We start from the raw sequence: 27,064 nt of genomic DNA, 5'->3' as shown, positions 1-27,064 counted from the left end.
CCGACAGTTTGTGTAGTACGAAGACTCGCCAGCACCGTCCTGAACTAGTACACGTTGTATGCATGAAGCTTTATGCCAGGTAGGGCTGCGTAAGACACATCTTAAAAAAACTGCACCACTGGTTTAGCATCGGGGCAATGCTCTTTAAGGGGGGGGGGGGGGGGGGGCAAATGACGCGTGTGTACTGGTGGACCAAAACGACGATAAGGGGATTTGACGGACACCAGGTAGTTGAGCTCTGGCTAAAAAAAGGCAAAGAAGGTGATCTTGCTGTTCGTCTGCTGAGAGTCGCTGTGTCAACGTTTATCTGCCTTTGGTTCGCGCTGTACCGCGACAATACATATACATACATACATACATACATACATACATACATACATACATACATACATACATACGCAGAAAGACACTCAAAGTGCTTATAGTACGCAAAGAAGAACTTCGCATTTAAAGACGTGCTCCCTCTTAGAAGAGAACGTCGCGCTGTAGTAACAACAATCGGCCACGACTACACATGCCTTTGCCAGAAGGAAGAGAAAGTGATAATTCACTCGAGCAAGCGATAGACCAAATCCTGCTTGTGACTTATGCGGAAAGTGCTGAACCAATAGTTTTTCTCAGACTAATGCATTGTTCGTTACACGTGCATGTAATGTTACGTGTTGTTGGAGCCAGCTGAATTGAGAGGAAGAAACGCACGTGGTACGAGTAAACGGATTGCAGACGACGAATGTAATGAAGTGATTCTGAGGCTATGGTGCCGAGTTTGTGTTAGAAATGATGTGTTCCTTTCTTTTGCTTTTACGTGTTTGATTGTCTCTTAACACTCGATGGCAGCGGCAGTATACCATGAATGGACCGACTTAAACACAAAACCATGAGTGCGATGATGATTGCTCTAGAGAAGTTAGACCATCAGTGGTAACAAAGGTTCGAAAATTTTGTCATTCTCGTTTGTTGAAGAGAGCATATAGTACACTGGAAGAGAAATATGAAAGGTCGGAGGTTGAAGGACGTGCTGGAGTTGAGGAGCAGAATATTTTTATAGAAACACCGATCTGTGTCAACTAAGGGAGGTGAATAGCCGATGGTGTTTCACATGAGCGCACAAATGGGAGGAAATTCCTTGAGGTGAAGCCTGCGTCTCCGTACAAGAGCTGCGCTGTCAGCATGCCCACTGAGAAGACATCAATTCGATTGAAATTAGTGACCGCGCTAAATGAAGAACACTCCCAAATTTGTCTTGCTGCTTTTGCTCCACAACTTTTGAGTCAGTTAAAACCTCTCAGGGCAGCACATAAGGAGAGAGTCCTGAGTGTACAAGTCGAGACGGGCTACTACCAACTATTGTGATAATAGTGACCGAGGACACTAACACGCTGAAGGAAGAGCTCACAGAAGAAAATTTCGAACAAGTTGAACAGTGTGACGACAGATTCCATAGTGTTTCCCACACTATCAAGATACAGCGTTTGCCGTCACCAGCACTGGCATACACCTAGCCAATCGCCCAGAAGTAGTTGCCAGAAGTGCAATGCCATGCTGACGTTCTTTTCAATCTCCACTCGGACAACCTGCACACGCAGAGTCATGTGGGAAATTCCAAAAGACAAATGAAGGAGCTTGCATTCCTAGATAATTGCAAGGTAAAGAACTCAGTGGGGAACGTCCTTCAAAGTTCAAGCATCATGAACTATGGACGCGCATAGAAGAACGCGACAAAATTGTTGAAGGAAGGTCACAGGAAAGCTACAGTCAACAAGACACATGTCCGTTCGACGCACAACGCCTCGGTAAATGACAGCAATGCTTCGAAGACACAAAAGCACCAACTCATGACAATGGACACTATCACTAACGTTCTGCTTGGGAACTCGATGACATCATCTATACGCAACAAGGTAGTTCGACGCTGCAAGGAAATACCACTGCATAATACTGTCCCATCAAAGCGAGTAGTCTACAACTGCAGTCACCTTGTACGCCATTAGTGTAGGCATTTGCTCAAAGATACTGTCAACTTCCAAAGGAAAGGTACTTTCTTCTTTTGCCACCTGCTCAACTGCAAGTTCTCACCCATTTTTATCACCCCCCCCCTCCCTCGGTTGAAAGATGTTGCCTGTTGGAGCCTGCAGTCTGATGTGGAAGAAAGACGCTTACAGGCGGATGGAATGCGCAAGGCGAAAAAAATGAAGTGATGCTAGGCAATGGCGCCGTGTTTTTTTAGAAATATAGCGTTTTTTTCCTTGTGCTGACGGGGATTTTATTAGAAGCATTTCATTAGAAAAGAAAGAAATTTTGATAGAATTAAACGTAAAGGAACAAAAGTGGATGAAGCGATAACTTCCCACTGACATGATCCAAACTTATGATCTCCTAATAACGAGTCCAATGCTTTACTGGTGATGACTGCAACAACGGTGGCGGTCATTCTCTCCTCCACCATATATGTGCACGTAAGCTTAGAAGTCGCAGTCAGCACAGCCTGTGGCCTTTGCGGGGAGCGTGAAACACTTTTTTCTGTTCTTATTACGAGCTAGCACCTGCCAGGAATCGCTCGCATGCCACCTGACGGCATGAAAACTGCCAGAACAAGACCCTCTCTGTGTATGACTGACAGGGTGTATATTTAAAAGATTGTTTTTTTAGACCCAATAATAATGAGAACTAACTGACGGTGATGCCAAGAAAAGTATGAAAAATGTTAAAAGTAATTTCGATGTAATGTAACAAAAAAATAGTTGATGAAAACATACCTCTGGCCTTCGAATAACTGTCCGATGCTCTGCCACTGTGCAATGTGAAAGCCTTTTCTCCAGAAACGTGGTGCACATACTCGTATACACGAGCTGCAGCATGCTGGTATGCACTGCATGTGTTCGAAAGTTTATACCTATCGAGTTACGGATAGGAAAGACATTGGTGTTTTAACGCGAGGTTGATATGGAAAAACGACATCAGCAACATTCACCTTACGAATGCAAAGACGATACCGATACGTTATTGTCCTGGTAGCAATTAAAGCCAACATTTTTGGATAGTGTCATTTGCGTAAGCGCGCGATGGCAGCGGTGAAGAGCGGCCTCCTCCCACATCCTGCGCAATGGCGGCGCTGCTGTCGCCTTGGGGTCTGTGAAGGAGGGTCGTTTGCTAGCTCTACATGCGAAACAGCAGCAAAATCGTTCCCGAATACGGGAATTTAGGCTAGAGCAGCTAGATGACTGCTAATTGAATATACTTAGTGAAAATTAAGGGCAGCGCTTGTACCTAACAAATGTGTGAATAATTATGTGCCTGCATTATATCCGTGTTTTGATGAAGGGGTGGCACACCAGGCTTGAGCCGTTCTTGCCCCTCCCCCCCTTCTAAAAAAATCTGCCCCGCAATTTTTACAGAGTAAAAAGTGAGTGACACTCGACCACTTTTGCCTGTCTGGTACCGACATCAGGTGACTGTGGAGCCCCTAGCTTCCAAAAAAAAGCTCTGCCAGCTCCTCTGCTATAAATAGCGTTTATCTGCGTCTTCAGGTTGTGCACGATTCTAAGCAAACGAGCCTGATACAGTTACACATCGTATAAATTGCGTGTAAGATTTTAATTACAAATGGTTGTGCGTCTGTTTGAATAGCTAAGAGCAAATAGGCCACGCTGACAGTCGTGAACAAATTAGGGCCACAAACCTACGTTTTATATCGGTGATTTTTCAAGGCTCACTGCTTGCACAGCTGACATAAATGGTATAATTTTTATGCAAAGGTGCCTTTCATGCACAACCTCTTGAGATTGTAGGCGAAATGGTCCTAGAACTTACGAGGAACGCTTTGAAAGTGAAAGAAGATAAATGTAAAAAAATATAGAACACAGTGCAATAGATGACACGCAGAGGGTATTTAAATAACGTTTCTTTGAAAAAGATTTTCCGCAAAATGTACATCACATGTGACACGACGACCAAGCTACGTTCGAGTGAATTAGCAGTTAAACATAGTAAACATGTCAACCTGCCGCGCTCTGGACTGTCGAAGTGGCTGTGCATCCGAGGAAAGCACTTGCGATCGGTGGCACTTCTCGAAAGCAGCAAATGACCCTGCAGTTATCAAGGCCTAGACAGTGGCCATTCCACGAAAAGCCTTGCAGGTGACAGTCAAAACCTACTATAATGATATAAAGTTATATCCGACGATCGAATCACTTGATACAAGCACATAGTAGAAAGAAACGTTGTCGAAATGCGCATGGTAGGCGGACACTTGAGCCCGGTGCAGTTATTCAAAGTTTTTCAAATATTTATGCACACTTGTGTAAGCCAGTGGCATTGAAGCGCAAAAAGAAGCGCCCGAAACTTAGAGAAACCGTGAATTTCGAGGACCACGTTTCGACAAGTTGTGGTGATTAGTCTGACGTTAACACAGAGAAGAACGATGTTGACTAGAACACTGGCGTCCCATCCAGTCCAGAGTAGTGCCCAGAGGTAGCAGCTTAGTTCACTGCAACACAAAACCAAACAAAATGCCAAACCTAGAATGTCAAGCTTATCCAGAAACTTGTTGTTTCTTTTTCAAAGTTGATCGAAACAAAGGTATGTTGTCGAAATTGGCAAGGAAGTGGTGATTAGAAAGACTTGGCCATTCTTCTTTGTTCTAGGGGGAAGCTTGTTCCTCCGTGCACATACAGCTTACGTGGATTGGGAAGCCAGCTGGAACTGAGGATCTAGCAGTTGGTACCAGCTTATTTCAGTCACGTTCATCACCTGAAGATACGCATGGGTGGTCCTAGCAGCTTAATTTCTTCGATTTCGACCGCCATATTGGCCGTGAAGACTCTGCACGAGTGGAGGAGCGCTAATGGCGCTTTCCCGCTTAATAAGGGAAGAGAAACGAAAAGGCCAGAGTGGCCGGAAAATCACGGCCGCACGCGTTGAAGAATTACCCATTCATTTAGTCCTATCCCGCCGCCACTGCCTTCGCTACGTTGACAATTATTTGACTTTGCCTGCTTTCTAAAAACCAAGGTTCGTATTATAGTTATTGACCCAAAGTAGTGAAAAGAAACAGCTTGCACTTCTTCAAACGTTGTTTTTGGGAGATACGCGAGCAGACACTACACAAGCGAACGCAATGGCGACGGTGGTGGCACACTCAGCTGGCTGTAAACAAAAGCAACCTACGTTTGGGGCATGCTGGCCCGCTGCCGATGCACCGTATACTTCCAGAGTTCTCAGCAACCGTAATCCAAGTCAGGCTCTCGATGAACGCGTCTTCGTTTATGCCATCAATCTTGGTCGTGCTGTATGGGTAGTTTGCATTTTGAGCACATGCGAGCCACCAGCGTCTGTGCCGCCATGTTAAATCTCCGGCCGGCTGGTTAGGTTACGTGGTTCGATCTAGCGCAGCCGAATCTGTGAAGCGGAAACAGGATCCGGTTTCGCGTGGCGGGAAAATTGGTTGCGGAGTGATTCTTGCGCGCCGGTCATGCGGCGTGTTTTTCCAGCTGCTTGAGAGGAGAAACGAGCCAGTTTGTAGAGGGTATCGCTGGTTTCGCTGCTATGGAGGCGAAGTGTGCAAGCGCCCTAAGTGTTTTGAACTGTCACGGCAAGATTAATGCCCACCAAGTAAGAGCACCAGGTAGAATAAGGGAGCACGGTAGAAGAAAAAAAAGATCTACAAAACCAACGAGGCTTCACCCACAATTGCTCTCGGCTACTAAAAACCTCAAAAAGTGGTTATTATGGCCACAGGTTTTTAAGAAAAAGCAAAGAACAACACTCTAAAATTGAAAACACAGCTAGTGGATGAACTCATGACTGGCCTTCTTCAAGCAAAACAGCTGTAGCTTGTGAGTGAAGCCTTATTGTACCCAAACTCGCAAGGCACTCTGTTATTTATTTATTTTATTTCAGAATACTGTCAATCCCCTGATGGGATTAATACAGGAGTGGTGTGACACTGTACATTGTAAAAACAAGCAATACACCGACTAAAAATACATGTTGCAAGCACTTGAAATTTCAAGCAAAAATGTCAAAAATTGTGCAAATATCATCGTAGTGATAGGCAAAGAGTCTTGATCAATATAAACATCAGATGAATTGCTGGGGCAAGCAAAAAACAAATACAAAACGTAATTGTAGAGACAGAGAGAAATATTGCGACATCATCGATTCAGGAAATCATGGCTAAATAAAAGTCAGCACACATTCACTCGCTCGCTTAACAAATTTATCAACTGTCGGCTTTTTCAATACGGTGGGGTGCAGCACATTCCAAGCGCGTATGGCTCAGGGAAAACAAGAGTGGCCAAAAACATTGTTCTTCAAGGGATACTCATCAAGTGTGCGACAATGCTTACTTCGTGTTTGGCGCATACTGTGAACCTTAACATAATTAGCTGGATTTATTTTCAAAGAGTTGTGTAGCACCAGATACAAAAATCTCAAACTATGAAGCTTGACGCGGCTCGCCAGGGTGGGAGATCCGCTCCTATCAAAAGAGCAGTAGGTGAGTCGGCACGCCTATGACGCTTATACATAAAACAGACTGCCTTACGTTGTTATCTTTCAAGCACGGCTACATGCTTGTTAGTAAAGAGGAACCAGGTCAAACTCGCATATTCGAGGATCGGGCGGATAAGCATGGTATACGCTAAAGGTTTTGTTTGGAGTGTCGAATGACGAAGGGTTCACTTAAGAAAAAATAACCTTTAGAGATCCTTCTTCGTAATATGTTCGACATGCGCAGTCCAATTTAGGTCGGACAATATCAAGATGCCTAGATATTTGCAGGCAGCGACGTTGCGAAGTGGGACATTTTCCAGCGAATACAAAAAATTTGCCGTCGTTTTTTTCTTTGTAAGTGACATGGCGACAGTTTTCTCAGTATTTATTTCCATTTGCCACTCTCGACACCAGGTTTCGACCTCTTTTTAGTGAATCATCTAGTTTGAAATCATTCTGGTAGCTGCCGATTCGCTGGTACAGAGTACAATCATATGGGTACCTACGCCGTAACTTTTCCAAAGCTCCATCTTCATTGAAATTAGCCCTGTACAAAACATTAATACGACCTAAACTAGAATATGCTTCTTCAATTTGGGATCCCAGCCACATTAATTTATTCACATCGCTTGAGCTAGTTCAGAATAATTCCACACGCTTCATATTATCGAACTACAATCGCACTGCCAGTATATCTGCAATGAAAAATAATCTGTCCCTGCCTACCCTGTCACTTCGAAGAAAAGTTTCCCGCCTATCAACTTTTCATAAATTGTATCACCACCCCATCTTGCGCGACGAAGTTATTTTGCAACCCCAGTATTTTTCCAACCGTGTCGATCACCGTCACAAGGTTGGAATTATCACCTATCGTACTAACACAGCTGCGCAGTCATTCCTGCCTCGTTCTACTCGCGAGTGGAACCACCTTCCCCTTGAAATTGTTGCTAATAATGACAACCATCTTTTTCGTGATACCGTAGCTAACATTGTATACGCAGGACCTATTTAATGTATTTTTTGTTTGTACGCTGACTTTTGCTTATATTCGTACTAACGCGGTATTTTTCCCTCCCCACCATGTACCATGTGTTATTCAATGTAATCCACTCCCCTCTGTAATGCCATTCGGCCCTGAGGGTATTATAAATAAATAAAAAATAAATATGCGAACAATCTGATTTTTACATCGGCTACGTCAGCATTGTCATTAATAAAAAGAAGAATCAACATGGGTCCTAAAACAGAACCCTGGGGCATTCCCAATCATACTGGAACCGTGTCAGACAATTGTGCATCATATTAAACAAATTGGTAGTGGTTGGTCAAATAGTTTTTGATCCACTTGGTCATAGGTCCGTTTCCCAGTGTACTGGTTAGCTTTTGGACCAGTTTGGGATGGAAACGCGGTCAAAGGCTTTTGACAAATATAAAAAGACTACGTCAATTTGCGATTGATCGTTAATGCCATTGGTAAGGTCATTTAAGGTCTAAACCAGCTGTTTGACAGTAGATAGTCCTGACGAAAACCGTGTTGATTGGAATGAAGAATAGCATTTTCCTCCACGTATTCGGCAAGGGACTTTAAATTATATGCTCAAGCATTTTGCAGAAAATACACGTAGTAGAAATTGGTCTGTAAGTGAATGCGAAGAATTTTTTCAATTTTTCATTCGGAAGGAACCTGGCAATCCTTAAGCGATTTTGAAAATATAAGAAAAAGGTATTTACACACAGATTCAGCATAACGCTTTAAAAACGCATTGGAATCCCGGCGGGTACACTACGTTTTTTCCCCATCAATGTTCAATAAAAGTGATTGCACACCCTGCTCAGACAGTTGAGGCAAACTTAAATCACTTAAGTTTTTACCCCGAAACAGAAGCGGCGTATGTTTGCCATTGTCAGCTGTGAAGACAGACTGGAAATAAGTGTTAAATGAGTTAGTTTACATTATTTTCTGCTCAGCTGAAAGGACAGTAGGGAGGTTGTTTTTTGAACCAGGATATTGTCAGAACTTCTGGGGGGACTCTCTTATAAACTTACTTAGTGTTGTGCTGCAGAAGTTCTTTTCGGCACAACGAATTTTTACCCCCAATGACCGAGACAAGCAAGCCATTTTTCCTTAGAACCCATAGACTGGATTTAATTTGTTCAATTTTCTTAGCGTTTTTATTTTACGTTTAGTATGACTGATGTCACGTGTGACTCAACGGTTGTGTTTTTTGTGATTTTGCAACCTGCGGAACAAATTTGGTCATACAATGAGTCATGATAGCTTTAAATTTATCCCAAATAACGTCAATCACCGAAGACGCACCAGGACATATATCGAGAAAGTCGTCGAATTCATGCTCTAAATACGTCATAACTGCAGCGTCATCGGCTTTGTGAAAGCTGGGACAGACTTAACCGGCCCTCGCATGCGAGCGGGACATTGTAGAGGCAGGCTGCATGAAACCATTTTGTAATCAGATAACCTCTCCAGGGTTTCTGTTAAGATATCCATTGATGGGAAATGATCACTGACAAAGATAAGATATAGTAAAGAACTAGATTCCTATGAACTAGAGTTATAATTTGTGCAAGGAGTGCGGATGTCATTAAAGGCAGTATGTTCACCTTTGACATCAGCTTATACGCAGGAAGGCTCGATATTTTAAGGAGAAGACAAGCAATCAGCCACTCAGTTTTATAGCGCTATCCTTTAGCTGACTTCGCTTTTAAAGCTTTCAGTGCAAAACAAAGAGCGAGTTTGAAAAAAAAACAACTTCTAGCTTGATAAGCTCGATATTCCAGGATTAGAACTTTGTATTGGTCTTGTAACGCAGAGAACCAAGTTGACACCCTTGGACACATATTTGGGTCACATGGGATTGCGAGTAGCTTCGTGAACATCGGTGTTCTCCAAATTAACTTCGGGCACATCAAGAACAGTTGCCGACACATGACCCTCAAAATTCACGGTTTCTCTAAGTTTCGGGGGTTTATTTTAGCACTTTAATGCCACTGGTTTCGAGGTGTGTGGAAATATTCCTGATAATTCGAGGAACAGCACCGAGATTTTGTGTCCATTTACCTCGTGAAATTTTGACAAGCTCTCCACCTACGATGTGCTCGTAGCCAATGATTGGGTTCTCGGATTCGAATGTAGATTACTAATGTAGGCCTTGACTGTCACCTGAAAGACTTTTCGTGGAATAGCCATACCAGGCTTTGAGAACTGTAGGGTCATTTGGGGCTTTGAAGTAGTGCCGCTGATCGCTAGTGTTTTCCTCGGAGGCATAGCCACTTTGACTTTCCGGCGCGCAGCAGCTCGGCACGTTTATTATTTTAAACTCCCAATTCTCTTAAGCGAGCTTGATGGTCGTGTCACATGTGAAATACAATTTGCGATGACTGAAATCTGACCTTCAAGGTCCCTTCACTGTGGTGTGAGGAAGCGAACAAAAAAATTTAGCGCTGGCGTAGGAAGTGGCGAGTAGCCGGCGGCGGCGATGGCGGCTCAATCTTAACGCAACGCCAGCGCCACCCTCCGAGCGGATACAAATAAGTGCCGCCTCCGGAGTGGCCTTTCCCAGCAGGCAGTATCTAAAAACGTTGATAAAAGCTAAGTATTCTACGCGGCAGTCAAGTATTCTGCGACAGAGCCACACTAAGTCTTGAAACTCTTTTAGAAAAACACATATGCAGGCATAATCTCGGTGAGACATCAACTGCGGTTGCTGTTTGACCCATTTAGTAAAAAAACATTACGCTTGTACTGAAGTGATGAAGGCAACATGTCGGGTTGGCGTGAATGGTACCAGCGCCATTCACTGCAGTTTTTGTATATGCTGAAATAATCAGATCTACCACTCTCGCAAACACGAGCACCTATTACAGCTCATCCGTTCTGATGTTTGTATTATCTATATTGTTATTGGCATTGTTACGAATCTGCAAACAGCTGGTTATTTATTACTACCTCAGTGTTCAACACACGTGTCTGTTTTTATAACAATTGTATATAAGTTTAACGTTATTTCATTAAGTGTCTCTCAACGAACAAATGTCCCCATGGTCATCTTCTCCCAGCGCGATTCGCAGCTCATCGATTTACAAGGTACGTTGAATCTTTCAAGCTTTCATTAGACCTTTTACTGTTTACACAAACTGAAAACGCTTGCATGTGTATAGTAAAATTCATTATTTACCTTTATTATACACTACAATAAATTCCTGCTGCAGTCATTAGTCAGTATAGTCAGGTTAAATTTAGATCCATCAATTTTTAAAAGGTTCATGCCTCTGCTCATTTGCAATTCGTATAATGATAAATACCTCACAGAGCAAAAACTCAACTGCGTGAACTGTGGCGCGTCCTCCAGGTAAAAGTTTTCATGTATTGCATGATTGATGCCCATCACGTCCACCTATCAAGACACGCCAGTGAAAGCCGATACAAAAATTGATACTGTAAAGTTTGTTTAGGATATCAATTATAACATTTTGCTCGTCAAAAATTTAGAAGGCATAGAAATGTCCTAAAATAATAACTAACCTGCCTGACATCCATAGCAGCCGTATGAATTATAATATCAGCAGAAATAAGAACAAGTATGGCTGTGAGCACCTCTCTTTGCATAGTTCAATGCTCAATGCTTCCACGCACCAAACGTGAAGCTTGTGCTGGCCGACAGTTTCCCGGGTACGAAATGTGATCATGATGATTTCCTGTCTTTTATACAATGACATGACGTAGATGTATTGCATTGTTGAACTCGCAGTGTTCTCTTCTGTGACTGTCATGAATTTTTAGCACTTCATGTGCTTAGTAATGACTTGACTGCAGAGTTATTTAGTTGTCACTGAAGTTTCGTCATCAACTCTCTACCGAGAACACCGAAAGAAAATATGCACAACCTGCTTGTAGCAGAATGCCGCAAAAATGTACGCAATTTTCAAGGCGTGAGAATGGTGCAGCCACTGTGAGCAAGTTTTGATCCCCAAATACGAGTGAATTTCACTCAATTAGAACGCTTTCGTTTTTTTAAGGTATGTGTGTTTTCTCTTCTAGATAGATTATTCCAACATGTAGTTGGGAATGTGACTGTTCATAAGCCGATTGACACGTACGACATTCGTCAGAACTCGTTAATAATAGAGATATATTGCGTCAATGCACTTGCTACAAAAATAGCCTGTTTTTGAAGCAATCATTCATCTTTTGAATATCGATGACGTGCTAGAATACGAAGTGACGTGTGGACTTTTAATAACTAGCATGTTCAAGCCAGGCTATCTCTGTGCCTACATGTACTGAGGATCCCGCTGAAGAGCTACTTTTGATGGTCATTCGAAGTGCACGAAAGTAAAAACAAATTCAGAAAAAAAATCCACAAAACTTGAATTAAGCCACTCAATTGTTGAAGTACCAAGACTAGCTAATTATAAGGAATAGCCAAGTTCCTTCTAGGTTATGTCTAGGCACAAGCTAGGTGAATCGGGTTGTTTCTAGGCTACTTCCGGCTGCTTCTAGAGCAGCGCTAGGCTTCAGGATGTTTTTATGTTCATTCTCAGTTGAATCACAAACTTTCGCAAACACAAAACGAACGTCCATACTTCAGAGATGGAACGTCCCACACAAATCGCGTGTTCGTAACGTCCATAAATAAACGGGCGCATTGTCACTGGCGTAATTTTTCCATTCGTAGAGGTGCCTGCGTGGGAGTCGTTGCTTTTATCGTTCTCGATATTCTTTTGTTGTACGAGCTCATTTTCTTCGGTTCGCCGCAGTCGCTTTACAGTCATTCGTTTGGTGAACTCTTGCACTTTTTATTTTAGTGACAGTTGTGCGTAGTGACATCGGCTCATATTATGTAGCAAATACTCACTGTGGAGGTTATTGTATTCGGATCAGCCGCACAAAGTTTTTTGGTACATACTTGTTGTCTGCAACATAGTGAAAGTCAAGTGGTCTAACCTCAATGTGAACTTTGAGAGTTACCACAACCTCATGGCCCCGGACGGGCCAGTTGGACGGACAAGACAATACAATTTCCAAGTGCAGGTAAGAGAGGACATCCCGGCTACCACTAAAGAGGCCACCAATGACAAGCCTGTAGAAAAGATGGAATGCAGACATTCTCCTTGTTTCGAGGCCAAACAGTTGCTCGTGGCCAGGTCAAAAGGGCATCGCTTCAATCTCAGGCTTCACACGAAGACAAACGCAATGAAGAACACTCTAAGGTTCTATATAAAATGCAACGGAACAAGATTTTTGATTGGGTAGACAAAGAGATGTGGAGCAAAAGCCCTTTGAACCTCTTAAGCACCTGTTGGACGACACTAACACTAAATTAAACCAGAAAGTAGTGAGAGTAGGAGAATAGCGGAGAAGCGAGACAACCTCGTGAAGCCGCCCGACAGAGCTGTGCCCATCTTGCCACTTTAATTGTAAAGCTGTATGGCTGATGCGGAGTGGCGGAATCTGCCAGCATGCGACGCGTCTGAGCGTGAATTTATTCTGTGCCTACGCAGCTCAAGCTAAATGCATGAGCTGCGCGAAAAGTGTGGCGCGATGGCTGAGAAATGATGATGATAGTGACGCTATAGATTCTTTTCTCCCCCTTCCCCACAGAAATGAAACCGCAAAAAATTATGAGGGCGTATATACAAGTGGGTTTAGTTCATGAAAGAAAAGGATTTGTAGGCAGTCCAGCTCAACCACGGGATGGGACATTTGGCAACCAGTAGGTCTCTGGCGGTCGACACGGGTAAAAACGCAGCGGACGAAAATGAAAGCAATGGGTCGCAGTGTTCATAGATAAGCGGGTGACACGGTGACTTGGCGGGGTCATTCGAGAGCACACCTGGGGATCGAGCTCAAGCGGTTGACAAAGGTACCCCCAGGTGGAGCCACGGGAAGGCGCTGAAGAGGCTGCGCCGGCGGTGTGAGTGAAAAGCTGTAATGAATTGCCACGCACTGATAACAACTGAGCACCTAAGTTTAAAAGCCACGGCGGGGTCTCTGACAGCACAGAGGGCACCGACCTGGCTGTCGACAAGAAGCAGAAGGCTGGTCATGCTGTTTCGGACGTCACCGTCGATGAAACACTGCCGTCGATGTTTTGTTGCAGCTGGCGTGCCGGCCCGCATCATCGAGTCGGTGGCCGCGGTAACGCCGTGCCCTAATAAAGCCGCCACATGCAATGCGGGTATTCATGTGCACGGCAATCGGTTGGCTATAGTGTCGGGCAAGCTTAGTAGGCGCTTGTGCCGTCTTGAAGGCCATGACAGTAACGCGTGGCTGCATAAAAGGACGCCTGAAAAAGGGCCGCTCTATTTTGCACCGTACGCGATGATTTTGTCGGTGTGCTTTCATGGGTGCTAGTCATGCAGTAGGACTAAGCGTCGTCACTGTTGTGGCCGAGAAGCCCGCGTTTCGAACACGCATCTGGTAGTAGTCATCCTGCCTCTAAGGCACCGGGAAAAGGTGGTGAAACCCTGTCAGCGTGGGGCTCTGCCAGATGATCGAAAGGAGCACCTGTGCTCGAGGAATGACTTTCGGTTGTCAGCGTCAAAGGTGTGTGTGCAGGTCTGCATGGTTGGTGGCTGCCTCCATTGCAAGGGTATCATGTGTGGTCTCCTCTGCCATATGCGGACTAGTACGTCGTCTTTTAGTGCGTCGGTCGTTATCATCACTTCCTGCAAGTTATGCCATGGTTTAAGAGGGCCGTGAACGTCCGCTGCGAGAGACGTTGGGGGCGATGCTAGACGCATCTGGCAAAACAAAGCTCGCAAAATGTGCAGAGTGGCAAGATCGATCGGTGACGTTTATCACACTACTTGGATGGTGATGTCTTCGCGATCGGGTGGCAAACAATCGTTGAAAAGGTGTCTGCGCCACAATCCGAGGTGTGCAGCGAGGCAGCCGAAGTGGAGTCTGGTAGGGACGCAATGTCGCGTGCCGTCGATGCCAAGAAAACGTGCAGGCAGGAAGCACCAGTGAGAGACCTGCGTACGCCGGCTCCCAGTGAACGCACCATTCAATGGTGCCCAAGTCGTCAGAACGCTTCTTGACCATTAGACTGCTGGGCACCTTGTTTACCATAAAACCTGCGACCACCTTCAAAGCCGTTGTTAGAGCCTCAGGGATGACAAGTGAAAAAAAAGCACACGCGGTGAGGTCATGTTGAACGGGCGCGCGAAGTGGAGAACGTGGCAGGCCAAGAAGATAAAATATCTCGTCGTTATGGTTAGGTGCAGGTTTTCATGTTCCGCGACGAGATAGGGAGTAGAAATTGACATAGGCGGGGGTTAAAGATAGTCGTCACGGGAACCCTGCGGGCTGGTTGACACCTTGCTCTGCGACGCCGGGGAAAACCGCAAGCCCCGAGTAAATGAAAGTGGGCAGTAGGTGTGGCTGTATGGGCAGTGCAGTGCAAAGGGCGCCATATGGCTTCGGGCTTGTGGCGCGTTGGGCAAAATGGCGTGCATGAGCTGCTGGGCTCTGGCTACATTCGCAGCGAGAGTGGTGTCGATCTGCATAAACCATGCCTGGGGGAAGGTCGGGTGGATCGGCGGCACTGGCGGGCAGAGTTGCAGTAGCATGGCAGAGTTGCAGTAGCATGGTGGCTCATCGAAGGTTGTGTCCTTCGGATCACCAGAGTAGCATCGAATAAGGAAGACGCGAGACGACCTCGTGAAGGCGGATAACGAAGCCGTGCCCATCTCACCTATTTATTCGTAAGTCTGAAGCAGAGCAGTGTTGGCTGTCAGCATTCGACATGCCAGGCGCGTGAAGTTGTTCTTTATTCGCGCAGTTTGAGCTAAACAAATGAGCTGCGTGAGAGGCGCAGCGCGGTGACGGAGAAATGATGGGGATGACGACGCTACACGAGGGATACGCTGTCTCGGTTCTCCCAGTTACTCGTGGGTAGGACAACTGCACCCATTTATTGACGATAATGGACTTCTACGCGTCGGTGGAAGGCTGCAAAACCTCAACAACAGCGTTGGAAGTAAAGCTTCTATACTTACTTTCAAGTTGACTCTATTTTACTGAACTTGTAATTCATGGTGCCCACAATCGAGTCATGCACGGAGGAGTAACAGCGACAGTACACGACATATGCGAATGCTTCTGGATACCAAGAGCTCAACAAATGGCATATGAGTGTGTGTTATATTTATGAGCGTATGCTCGGAATTGGTTGGTTGTAGCTCTGACATTGATCTAATAAACGTTTGTATGGTTTACCGCTAAAAGTCTGCTATCAGGTGATGAGAAGTGCTGGGTCCCTTTCTAATGCTGAAACTCTACAACCGAGCTCCATATTTGCCTTAAACAATGCCCATCAACGCTGCAAAGAGGATAGCTCCTACATCCGCACCGGCCCGCTGTCCTGCCGTCTCGAGAAAGCGAGACCTAGCCATCTCCAGTGATACCAATGAGCAGGATGTGGAGGATCGGCTCTGAGCGTGGGTCTTATAAGCGTAGATATTAAGCGCGAATAAGCGTGTATATTAAGTGGGACGACAACGGCAAACTTGGCCACGTCCACCTTTACCTTGAGAGTAGCGAAACTCTGGTTCAACAACCTTGAAGATGAAGCTTAGCTTACCCGTTGGGCTACTTTCAAGACCACCTTGGCGGACGTGTTTCGTCGACCAACATTGCGCAAGCTCTGCACAAAAAAGTGCTTGGACATCGAACCGAATTGTCTGGAGAAGGTTTCACTTCATACACCGTGGACGTTGTAGGCCTTTGCCGTCGCTTCAGTCCTAACATGCATGAAACCACCAAGGTCACACAAATTATGAAGGGCATCGGAGACGATGCATTCCACATGCTGGTGGTGATAAACCCGCAAACTGTTGCATACGTTATCTAGCACTGCCAAAGCTCTGAAGAGCTCCGAAAACAGTGTATTACAAAGCGGTGTACTAATTTTAGAACAAACAGCACGTTGGCATTGATAATTGGTGCCATTCCGCCGGAACCGATGGCATTGACGATGCGAATTCAACAATCATTCATAGAGGAAGTGGCACGCCAGGGGTCTCTTCTGCCCTTCCACCCAGACAGTATTCATAAGCTCACCTCATCTCTACGCCTAGTCATTGAAAAGCAAGTCTCCGACGCACTTTCACCGATGCACCAGCCAACGCATATGTCTGCTCTCTTGACGTAAGCTGAAATCGTGCGAAGACAGGCACGTACACCGCCAAACGTCGTCGACTTTGCTCACGGATTTAACGCCTTCTACGCAACTTGCGTTACGGCAGGCACTCACGCCACCCTTTACCTCCGTCTTGGTACATCTCGCATAACAGACCCATCTGATACCACTGCCGTCTGCCTGGGCATGTTGAGCAATTCTGTCGCGACCGCGTCCCTCGTCGAGTAACATTGATGAAATTTCAGGTACGTCAACATAGAACCACCACAGAAGATGCCTCCCCATGCAACTTCGAACACCTTTTCCTCGAGCCACTGGGCCTTCAACCAACATCGATTACCCTTCCAAGCTGGCACTAACCTTCGCCAATGCTTCGTCGTGCACCACCTGCCTAAACGGACAACTAAATATTGCAGCTGCGGAGGCAAGAACTGCACCGTCGTCAAACTCCACAAGTTCTTGTCCGCAATCTACCAATAGAATAGCGAAGATTACTTAAGGCGTTGACATCAAACATTTGTCGATACCGCGATTGTTGTATATGTTGAGTGAAGCACTGTGTCACAGGCTAAAATGTTACGATTCCGCTTTTTGGTGTTTATGTGTGAACAGCAACTGCGTATCACGTATACACGTGTAACGTGCACTGCTCGCCTACTCATCCAAAATATTCCATTCGTGGTTGTATTCACCGGCTTGCCATACTGCTCGCACGACATCATATTGGGCTGGCACTCTCTTTCCAAACAACATGACATTGTTCATTTTGCCAGTTTCAAACTACAATTATCAACGACTTTTATCGAGTAATCAAAGAAGACTTCTTAATTTCACGTCGTCGTTGTCGCGGACTCTGATGTCCAACCTTTGTATTCTAATCCTGTGTGATCTCCGGCGACCACGAGTCTTCTTGGAACGCCGTGTTGACGCCGTCCCAAGACTTTGCTTCTCAAAAGGACTTCCTTCTACCTTTTGCTATTTTTTCGGTCGAAAACTCTCGTTCATCCGTTTATATCAGAATCTCCTTTCAGTACCACCACATTATTCCATGGAGAATGTGTCGGCTACTTTGAGGACATTATTCGTGGTTGCGCCAATCAGCTGCTGGATCCTTCAATAATACATCAGGTCGCCAGCCTTACTCCCTCTTACATGCCCACCACATCTTCACTAGACGCCTTTTTCCTATTCATTAATTCGTACCTTTCCACTGTTCACCGGACCCAACGTTTTACGCTTCTCGATCACTTCCGGATGTCTTTCGGCTTCATACAAACCAACTTCGACCGAGCATCTGCAATCTTTCATCGTATTCATGCTGGCACCTATGTACGACTGCGTAAGCGTCCATACCCGGTCTCTCCAAGGTATTTACGATCGGACTACGCATATACTCTATCGTCGTGTCATACGCACGTCCGACAGCTTGGGCCTCTCTAGTGGTACTCATCAAAAATATGAGTCGTAGCATCTAATTCTGGTTTATTATAGGCGCCGTAACAAGGTCACACTCAGACGAATCAGACAAAAAAAGTGCTGGTCTCGATAACATTCAACCTATTCACCTGAGATGCATCTCTGAAGTGATCTCGACTTCATTAGTATATGTCATTACCCTAATTTAAAAACAGGCATCTTCCATGTTTAAATCAGAAATTTTCCAGTCTTTAAAAAGACGCAGAATGTGTACCAATAATCACCGACCTATTGTCATTCTTTCATTATACGACAAAATCATGAAGAAGTGTATTGAAAAACGATTATCTAAATACCTAAGAACGTTTCGTATTTTATACACTCAACAATTTGGTGTTTGTGCAGACTAATAATATTATTTCACAGTACTCTCATTTGCCAATCATATTAAACACCGGCTTGAACCTGTGTGTTTTGCCTGAGCTCTAATGATTGACGTCTCTGAAAGATTTGATTCTATCGTCCATAACAGAACAATATCTAAGCTTAAATCAACAGGTGTTGTAGGTAATGCGCAGGAGCTGATAAATAGTGCAAAATAACAAAAATAAAAACGCCGACCAAGGTGAAATACATAAAACTTACAAAGACGTTTCGGCTCCCCACACGGAAGCCTTGTTCGGAGTAACCGCAAATGGCGTAGTGCGCTCTTCTTATGCATGTTATCTATTAGATAACAAGCTGATAAATAGCTTGTTATTTAATAGACAAAAAGCTGTTTCTGTTGGTATCAAGCTCTCAACGGTTGAGCCTGTAGACAAAGGTGTACCGCAAGTTTCCATACTGGATCTGCTTTTGTTCTTAATCTATACTAATGACCTAATCTCTATTTTAACGCACAGTGATTTTTTCATTGACGCAGATGTTACAACTATCCTTACTAAAGACAAGTCCTTTGATGCGCTACCAAATTGTGCTCTGAAATCTACAACCTTCAGAACTGGTTCTAAGCTAATGGTTCAAGAATTACACAAATAATATACAGTTTATTGTCTTCCATTCTAGTCATAACGCCTTTTCACTTACACCCGCCATTACTCTAAACGGCCACAGACACCTTTGTATCATTAGGTGCACATTTTTTTGAGTAGTCATAGATTTTCATCCAAAGTACCATTTTTACAATTCCCTGGTATATCAGAGTATCGTTTAGCCATGACAATTCTTCTACTTACATGTTTTGCTTAAACTATACTACGCCTTTATTCACCGTAATATTATGTACTGCATAACGTGATGGGCGAACAACTATCTCGTATCTTTCCACTTTAACATCTCCAAACCCAAGCCATTCGCAACGTTACGCTCAACACTCCGTTCACCAGCGTGTCCTCACGTTTTAAACAGCATAGTGAACTAACAGTGTGTCATTTATTCAAATATATGTTGGGGATTCGTATTCAACTGTCGTAACTGTTCTCTAAAAGTCAATGTCTTGCCCAAATTTCTATTCGTAAACTGTAAGCCCACGAGTTCTGCCTTTTAAAAGTTTTACTACCGCATTCACGCAATAACTACTCCAAACAGACTACCACATTCGCTGCCATACATGTTTGAAATTCAGTACCACTACGCACTAAACAGTTATCATTCAACACATTTAAAAAATGAACTTCATCAACTGGTTTTTCAATCATAACTAATCTGTATTTCTAATTTAGTATTCTCTCACATTTTGAGCTATTTCTTTACAATACTTTTTTACATTCATTTCACATGTATATGTGAGTTCTCTGGTGTGTTTTAGTTAGAGTTTCTTTGGTTCAAGATTCTCCTTTTGCATAGGCTAGTATACGTACTGAATGTTGTGTTAAAACCATCTCTACTCAAACATGTATTGCATGTTTGCCACGTCTTTATTCCTATCATAATTACTTGTCGCTTTTATTGATCATTTGGCTGTAGTCATCAACATGTGTATTTCTCGCAGAAGGTCGTATTTCAGCTTTGTGCTCTGGGACCTCTTTCTGTATAAGCTAACCCTTAAGCGTTAAATAGTTTCTTCGTTCCCCAGAATCAACAGCACTCTCGAATATTTGCAAACAGCAGTCTTCTTTCTTGCTGCGATTTCGGTAGAAGTACTGGCAGGTATTTATAGATGAGGCTTACCGACCCAAGACTGCATTTGTAACTACAGACGGCTTCTACGAGTTCAGCGTAATGCCATTCGGGCTTTGCAACGCCCCTACTACCCTCGAGCGTCTGATGGGCAACATGCTTTGAGACATCAAATGGCATGCTTTTGTTATCGAGGCGACGTTCTCTTTTTTTCGAAAGAATTCGACACCCATCTTTTGCAATTTGCAAGTGTCCTGAAGTTTGTCACACAAGCTGTGTTCTCTGTTTAAAGAACTGTCGTTCCGCCGCGTGGAAGCTCACCATGTTAGGGCATGTTGTCAGCAAGGATAGTGTTCTACTTAACAGTGTGAAGCCCAGCCGTAGCTGCGTTTTCTAAGCCGCCGACTGTAACGAAACTGCGCAGCAACATATTCCTATGTTGATACTTTCCTCAATTCATCCGCAATTTCACCTCCAATATGACTCCTTTAGCACGTCTGCTTGCTTACTGCCAAAGAATTTTGGCGTGGTCTTCTGCTTGCGACAACGCATTCGCGACTCTACTCAACCTATTGAACCTACACCATTACTTCGTCCCTTAGATCCAGATGGCCGTACTCAAACTCATATCGACGCTAGTGGAGTCGGCTTTGGCGCGATTCTCGCTGAACTTAAGTCTGGCTTCGACGAGCTTGTGATTTTTTATGCCAGTTGCACTCGTACTAGAGCTAGAAAGAATAATTGTCACAGAAAAACAATGTCTTGACATCGGTTTTGCAATCACAAAATATTAATCCAACGTAAGTTGCCGTCCATTTGATGTCGTAACTGAAGACCACATCCTCCGCTGGTTATCGTTACTGAAACATAATACATCAGCGATGGAGTCCTGTATCAACGCAACTACCTTTTTGATGAAGGCAAGGGGTTGCTTGCGATTCGTCGACACTGACGTGCTGATGTTCGCGACTCTATTCACGTAATTCTCCAATGCGGCTACACTGGTGTGATAAAAACGCATGCACGCCTGTCACACCGGTCCCGTTAATTAGGGAGGCGATCGCCGGGCTAATTCCAAGGGCCGAGGTATCGGCCCCCGAACCGCACCATGAAAGCGTGGGCAATTAATAAGTGGTCCTATTTGGCACGCCAGCCGACGCCAGCAGTGGCCAAAAGAACAAGTCAGAGCCGAGAGTTGATAAACAAACGAAAATATGTTCTCATAAACTGCAGATCAAACAACACACAAGTATGCACTCTCCACATAAGTTGAGTAAAATATGTCACCAAACAAACAACGTACTACACAGTACAATCAGCCACACTCGAAAGAACGTACACAGACAACAATACGCACTACAATTCAGTCACATGCATTGAACAACCAAGACACTTAAAGACTAAAGAGATAGGAAACCTATTCAGTCCAAAGTTCATGGAACAAAAGTGTGGATGATACTCTTCCGAGAATCACTCACTCAAAGTCCAGCGTTGTCGTTCCGCTGCCCTCGAAGTTTCTCTTCCAGGAAACCTAACGTCTTCTATAGGCCACTCTCCAAGCTTCAAACTTCTTCGTCGGAAACACGTCGGCTTCACACACGCAGCTGTTGCCACGCGTCTTCGCTCGATAGCGGTAAACACGCACTCTTGCCTGTAGCTCGAGTCGTCACCCCTCAGGTGGAAATCATCTTCTTCTGCTTTGTCTCCACGGACAAAACCTTCGCTGACTACACGGCGGAATCCCTACGCGCTCTGGCGCTAACTTCCGTCTTCTCCTCCTTTGTCCCTACGGACAAAACCTACGCCGACTACACGGCGGGATACCCTACGCGCTCTGGCGCTAACTTCCGTCTTCTCCTGATTTCTCACCTCGGCTGCTCGATTAAATAACCTCCGCGCGAGATTCCAGAAGGTTCTCGTCAATTCGTCGGCGCGATACGCAGCAAAGGTTGGGGAGAGGGCGAGACGGTTCGAATGCTGGCCGCAACAGATGACTCAACCCGGCTTCAACCACGCCCCTTTCCATCTAGAAAGTTCGAGTGCTTGCTCGGCCGCCGTTGTGGGGTGAGGAGGTTCGTCGGCGAATCTACGCTTCCGAGGGAGGGAGTCGCGCCCGGGGAGTCTGGATGTTTTTTTTTATCGTTGACCTCACGGCGTCACTCTGGCGCTTCGTCGCGAGGAGTTCGTCGTTTTGTCGCGAGGAGACGGCGTGCTCTTTTTCAGCGCTCGTTCTGTGACACTGCCCCCCACTTTAAGAATATTATCTCATAATATTCAAAACCACACAAACGAGCGCGAACAGTCACCACACTTAAAGACTGTAACATAGTCCGTTTCTCATGGCTCGTCACATTCACAAGAAAACACTAAATACAATTGTACATTGTAATCCAATCTCACAACACATGAAACATAACCACAGGTGCATGAGTACAACACTCCATCACATATTCCAGACAATACAAATGTACAAAGTTCTTATTACCACAATTGTACAATACTATACATCACGTCACAGCACAAACACTTCGACACTTGTGACACAGGATAACAAGAACATTAACACAACATAGAGCACTCAGCCCTGCCAAACACAAATCGATTCCACCTCAGCACTTATCTTGTGCATTTCGAGCGGCGCTTGCGCCCTTTCTTACGGTGCTCTCTCAATCTCTTCCTATTGTTTTTGCTCGTTTTGTTCCGGCGAGCTCCTTCCAACGACGGTCTCTGAGGCGGCGTCTCAGCCATCGTTGTCACTTCCGAAACTGCTAACGGGTCATGACGCTCAAACGATCCTGCCCGGTTATTCACCCGCTTGTTCACGTCATGACATTTGGCCTGGCTGGCCGACTCCGTCACCTTTACACTGTCGCTCGGTTGAAATCGAGCCGACGTAAGTCCAGCTGCCCGGCCCCTGAACTCATCAAACACGATCATCTTCTCATTCACTGTCTCTTGCGCCACGGCTTCACCTTGGGCTCTAGTGAGATCCGTCACGGGATGCTCCTCCGCTGTATCTCGCGGCCGCTGGGTTGGCGAGGGCTCTATCTTTGGGTCTTCCCCCAAACGTTCTGGATCATTCGGCCCTCGCGCCCCGTCGACGTTTCCGATGACAAGGTCGTACAGAGGGGTCGTCATGCATAAAGCAGTAACCTTCCTGCTGAAGTATCGGGTTTCAACCTCAATTTCTGCTTCGGGAAGCATCCGAACCGTACGGTCAATTAGGCAAACCGGTTTCGTTTTGCCTGTTAACTCACTTTCTCGTACCAAATTTCTCCGCACAATAACATTGGAGCTGCTGGTATCTCTTAACACCGTAATCTTTTTGTCCGCAACTTCTCCAGGCAGCGTTGGCATTCCCTTCGATACACCGGTTGGCTGTTTTGTCATTACAGCACCCACAATAGGGATTTTCTCCCCATTTTTCAAGTCTACAAATCCGTCGATGACGGCATTATTATCGGATTTCAGTGCTGCTAGCACACAGGATACCTGTTGAGTTTCAATCGCTCCGTTTCAACATGCGTCTGCTTTGTGCCCAGTCTGACCACACTTAAAACATTTTACTACCGTAGGGCTCGTAAAGTTAGTACGACAGTTGCTCGCGCGATGTCCCACTCGGTAACACAGAAAACATCGCGGAATGCTCTCCGGTGCACGCTTCTTTTTTTCGGGAGTCGATTTCTTCGAATCTTCGGGACAATCCTTCTTAACCTTGGCCAAATTAGTGCTACCTTGTGCTTCCAAGAATTGATCAGCCAATTCAAGCATGCCTTTAAGTGAGTCAGCCTTCCTCTCTTTCAAGTACAGCGACAGGCTTGGCTGGTAACTAGTAAGAAATTGTTCTCTAATTAGGAGTTCTCTAAGCTCATCGTACTCCTGCGCTGTCCCTGAAAGTTCAATTTATCTGTCGAAATAATGGCAAAGTCGGGTGGCATACTGCGTAGCCGTCTCACCATCAGCTGGATTTCCTGTCCCAAATCTGTCCCGGAATCCTTCCACAGTAAATCTAAATTGCTTCAGCAAAGCAGCTTTCACCTTTGCATAGTTGGCTGCATCAGTCGGCGTCAGCCTACCGTACACACTGAGCGCTTCACCACTCCAGCAAGTACTCAACGCAGTTGCCCATTGATGTTCCGGCCAATTCTGGCTCCTTGCAATCGTCTCAAATCTGTGAAGGTACGCGTCAATGTCGTCCTTCCTTTCATCAAACGCTACGAGCAGCTTGCTTGGGTTCAAGTGGAAGCCATGATCTTCCCGTTCACTGCTTTCAACTCTAGCTCGGACGGGAGTTTCACTTCGCTGTTGCAAACGGAACAGCTCGAGTTCCATCTCGTGCTGCCGCTGCCGTTCCCTTTCCTCTCTTTCTTCTTTCAGCTGTCGCTCCTTTGCCTCTCTTTCTTTCTTCAGCTGTCGCTCCTTTGCTTCTCTTTCTTCTCTCGCCCTTTCAGCTGCCAACTTTTCTCTCTACAGCTCCAACTTCAATTGCTGCTCTCTTTCTTCCTTCAGCTGTCGCTCTTTTGCCTCTCTTTCTTCTCTCGCCCTTTCAGCTGCCAACCTCTCTCGTTTCAACTCAGCTGCTTTTTCTTCCTTGGCTCTCTTTTTTTCTTCTTTTTCCTTCTGGGTGACCCACTTCCGTAATTCGGCGCCAGAAAGACCCATCTTCTCAACAAGAGCGACTAACTTTTCGAGATCCATTGTGTCATTGTGTCTCGCAAATAAAACCTTGCCGCGTGCAAAAAGTATCTGCCTAAATCAGTCTATCGGAACACTCCACTGCACTCGTTAACGAGAACACAGAGCAACACACAAAATTGTTCCGATAGCACTATCAACAATTCGAGGCTCTTTCTCACTACTTTGGACACACTGTGCACCAAAGGTCCTCGTCGCGGACGCCAAATTAATTGTCACACCGGTCCCGTTAATTAGGGAGGCGATCGCCGGGCTAATTTCAAGGGCCGAAGTATCGGCCCCCCGAACCGCACCACGAAAGCGTGGACAGTTTAGAAGTGGTCCTTTTTGGCGCGCCAGCGGACGCCGGCTGTGGCCCAAAGAACAAGTCTGAGCCAAGAGTTGATAAACGAAACAGAATTATATTCTCAATATTGGCAGATCAAAACACACACAAGTATGCACTCTCCACAGTAGTTGAGTACAATATGTCACCAAACAAACAACGTACTACACAGTACAATCAGCCACACTCAAAACAACGGACACAGACAACAATACGCACTACAATGCAGTCACATGCATTGAACAACCAAGACACTTAAACACTAAAGAGATAGGAAACCTATTCAGTCCAAAGTTCTTGGAACAAAAGTCTGGATGATACTCTTCCGAGAATCACTCACTCAAAGTCCAGCGTTGTCGTTCAGCTGCCCTCGAAGTTTCTTTTCCAGGAAACCTCACGTCTTCAATAGGCCACTCTCCAAGCTTCAAACTTCTTCGCCGGAAACACGTCGGCTTCACACACGCAGCTGTTGCCACGCGTCTTCGCTCGATAGCGGTAAACACACACTCTTGCCTGTAGCTCGAGTCGTCACTCCTCAGGTGGAAATCATCTTCTTCTCCTGCTTTGTCTCCACCGACAAAACCTTCGCCGACTACATGGCGGAATCCCTACGCGCTCTGGCGCTAACTTCCGTCTTCTCATCCTTTGTCCCTACGGACAAAACTCTCGCTGACTACTCGGCGGGATACCCTACGCGCTCTTGCGCTAACTTCTGTCTTCTCCTGATCTCTCACCTCGGCTGCTCGATTAAATAACCTCCGCGCGAGATTCCAGAAGGTTCTCGTCATTTCGTCGGCGCGATACGCAGCGAAGGTTGGGGAGAGGGCGAGACGGTGGGAATTCTGGCCGCGACAGATGACTCAACCCGGCTTCAACCACGCCCCTTTTCATCTAGAAAGTTCGAGTGCTTGATCGGCCGCCATTGTGGGGTGAGGAGGTTCGTCGGCATCTAGAAAGTTCGAGTGCTTGCTCGGCCGCCGTTGTGGGGTGAAGAGGTTCGTCGGCGAATCTACGCTTCCGAGGGAGGGAGTCACGCCCGGGGAGTCTGGATGTTTTTTTTATCGTTGACCTCGCGGCGTCACTCCGGCGTTTCGTCGCGAGGAGTTGACGTTGCGCTCTTTTTGAGCGCTCGTTTTGTGACAACGCCCCTGGCTGCGGTGCTGCTGTCACGTAATGTACCGCTTTGTCCGACAGTACGTACGTTCGTGTTTCAGTGTCAACGCTGGAACAGGCCAGTGCACATCGTGAATCGACAACTGCATTTGCTGCTCTGCCCCTTGCGTCATTTTCACTATGTCAAAGTTCACTTGTACCATCATTTTCCCTACACGCCTGACGGGAACCGCTGGGTGATTGTCGCTATTTATCAATTTCACACACTACACTGAAACTGCCACTATGCGAGAGGCCACATCACGTCATGTTGGTTTGCTTATCCTTGACAGCCTTGCTCTTCGCCGTGGCGGCCTCGTGAGCTTCACAATGCCCGAGGACATACACTCTTCTCCGAAACCAGAGATGCCCTTCCTTGTAAATGCGATGTTGTGCATTGGACAACCAGCGCGTACCAACAACAAACCGAAGGAATTGCCGGTCGCTTTGACCACAAACTCGGTGACATGCTGCTCATGTACGTGTCTGCTTACCATAGCACTGGGATCGCATATTATTCTTTCTCAATTGAGTTTACTATTGCTTCACGCAGTTTTTGACAAGATTCTCTCTGCTCCTCGTCGTCTACGGTTGGGAGCCTTGCTCAATGATGGATAGAAAGTCACCACTTATGCCGAGCAATCCAGGCAACTGGTTCGGTCGTAAACCACACAAGATCAAGCGTACCAGAATGACCGCC

At 45.6% G+C, this 27,064-nt stretch overlaps 1 protein-coding gene across 2 annotated transcripts in view; it reads right to left on the bottom strand.

The window, feature by feature from the left end:
- Positions 1–11,171, bottom strand: part of LOC142771409 (uncharacterized) — a 49,670-nt gene extending 38,499 nt beyond the window's left edge. Inside the window, exon 1 of one of the 2 annotated variants that reach the window (XR_012885899.1) lies at positions 11,036–11,171. Coding sequence is in view for 1 of the 2 variants with exons in the window: in XM_075872890.1 (XP_075729005.1) it covers positions 2,757–2,858 (102 nt within the window). In the remaining variant the exon portion in view is untranslated. Of the gene's footprint in view, positions 1–2,756; positions 2,890–11,035 lie in introns of those variants that run through there. The other variant, XM_075872890.1, reaches the window with a different exon arrangement.
- Positions 11,172–27,064: the final 15,893 nt, after the last annotated feature.

This window comes from Rhipicephalus microplus, chromosome 9 (assembly GCF_043290135.1).
Source record: "Rhipicephalus microplus isolate Deutch F79 chromosome 9, USDA_Rmic, whole genome shotgun sequence".
NCBI lineage: Eukaryota > Metazoa > Arthropoda > Arachnida > Ixodida > Ixodidae > Rhipicephalus > Rhipicephalus microplus.
This window is presented reverse-complemented; position numbering and strand designations above follow the sequence as displayed.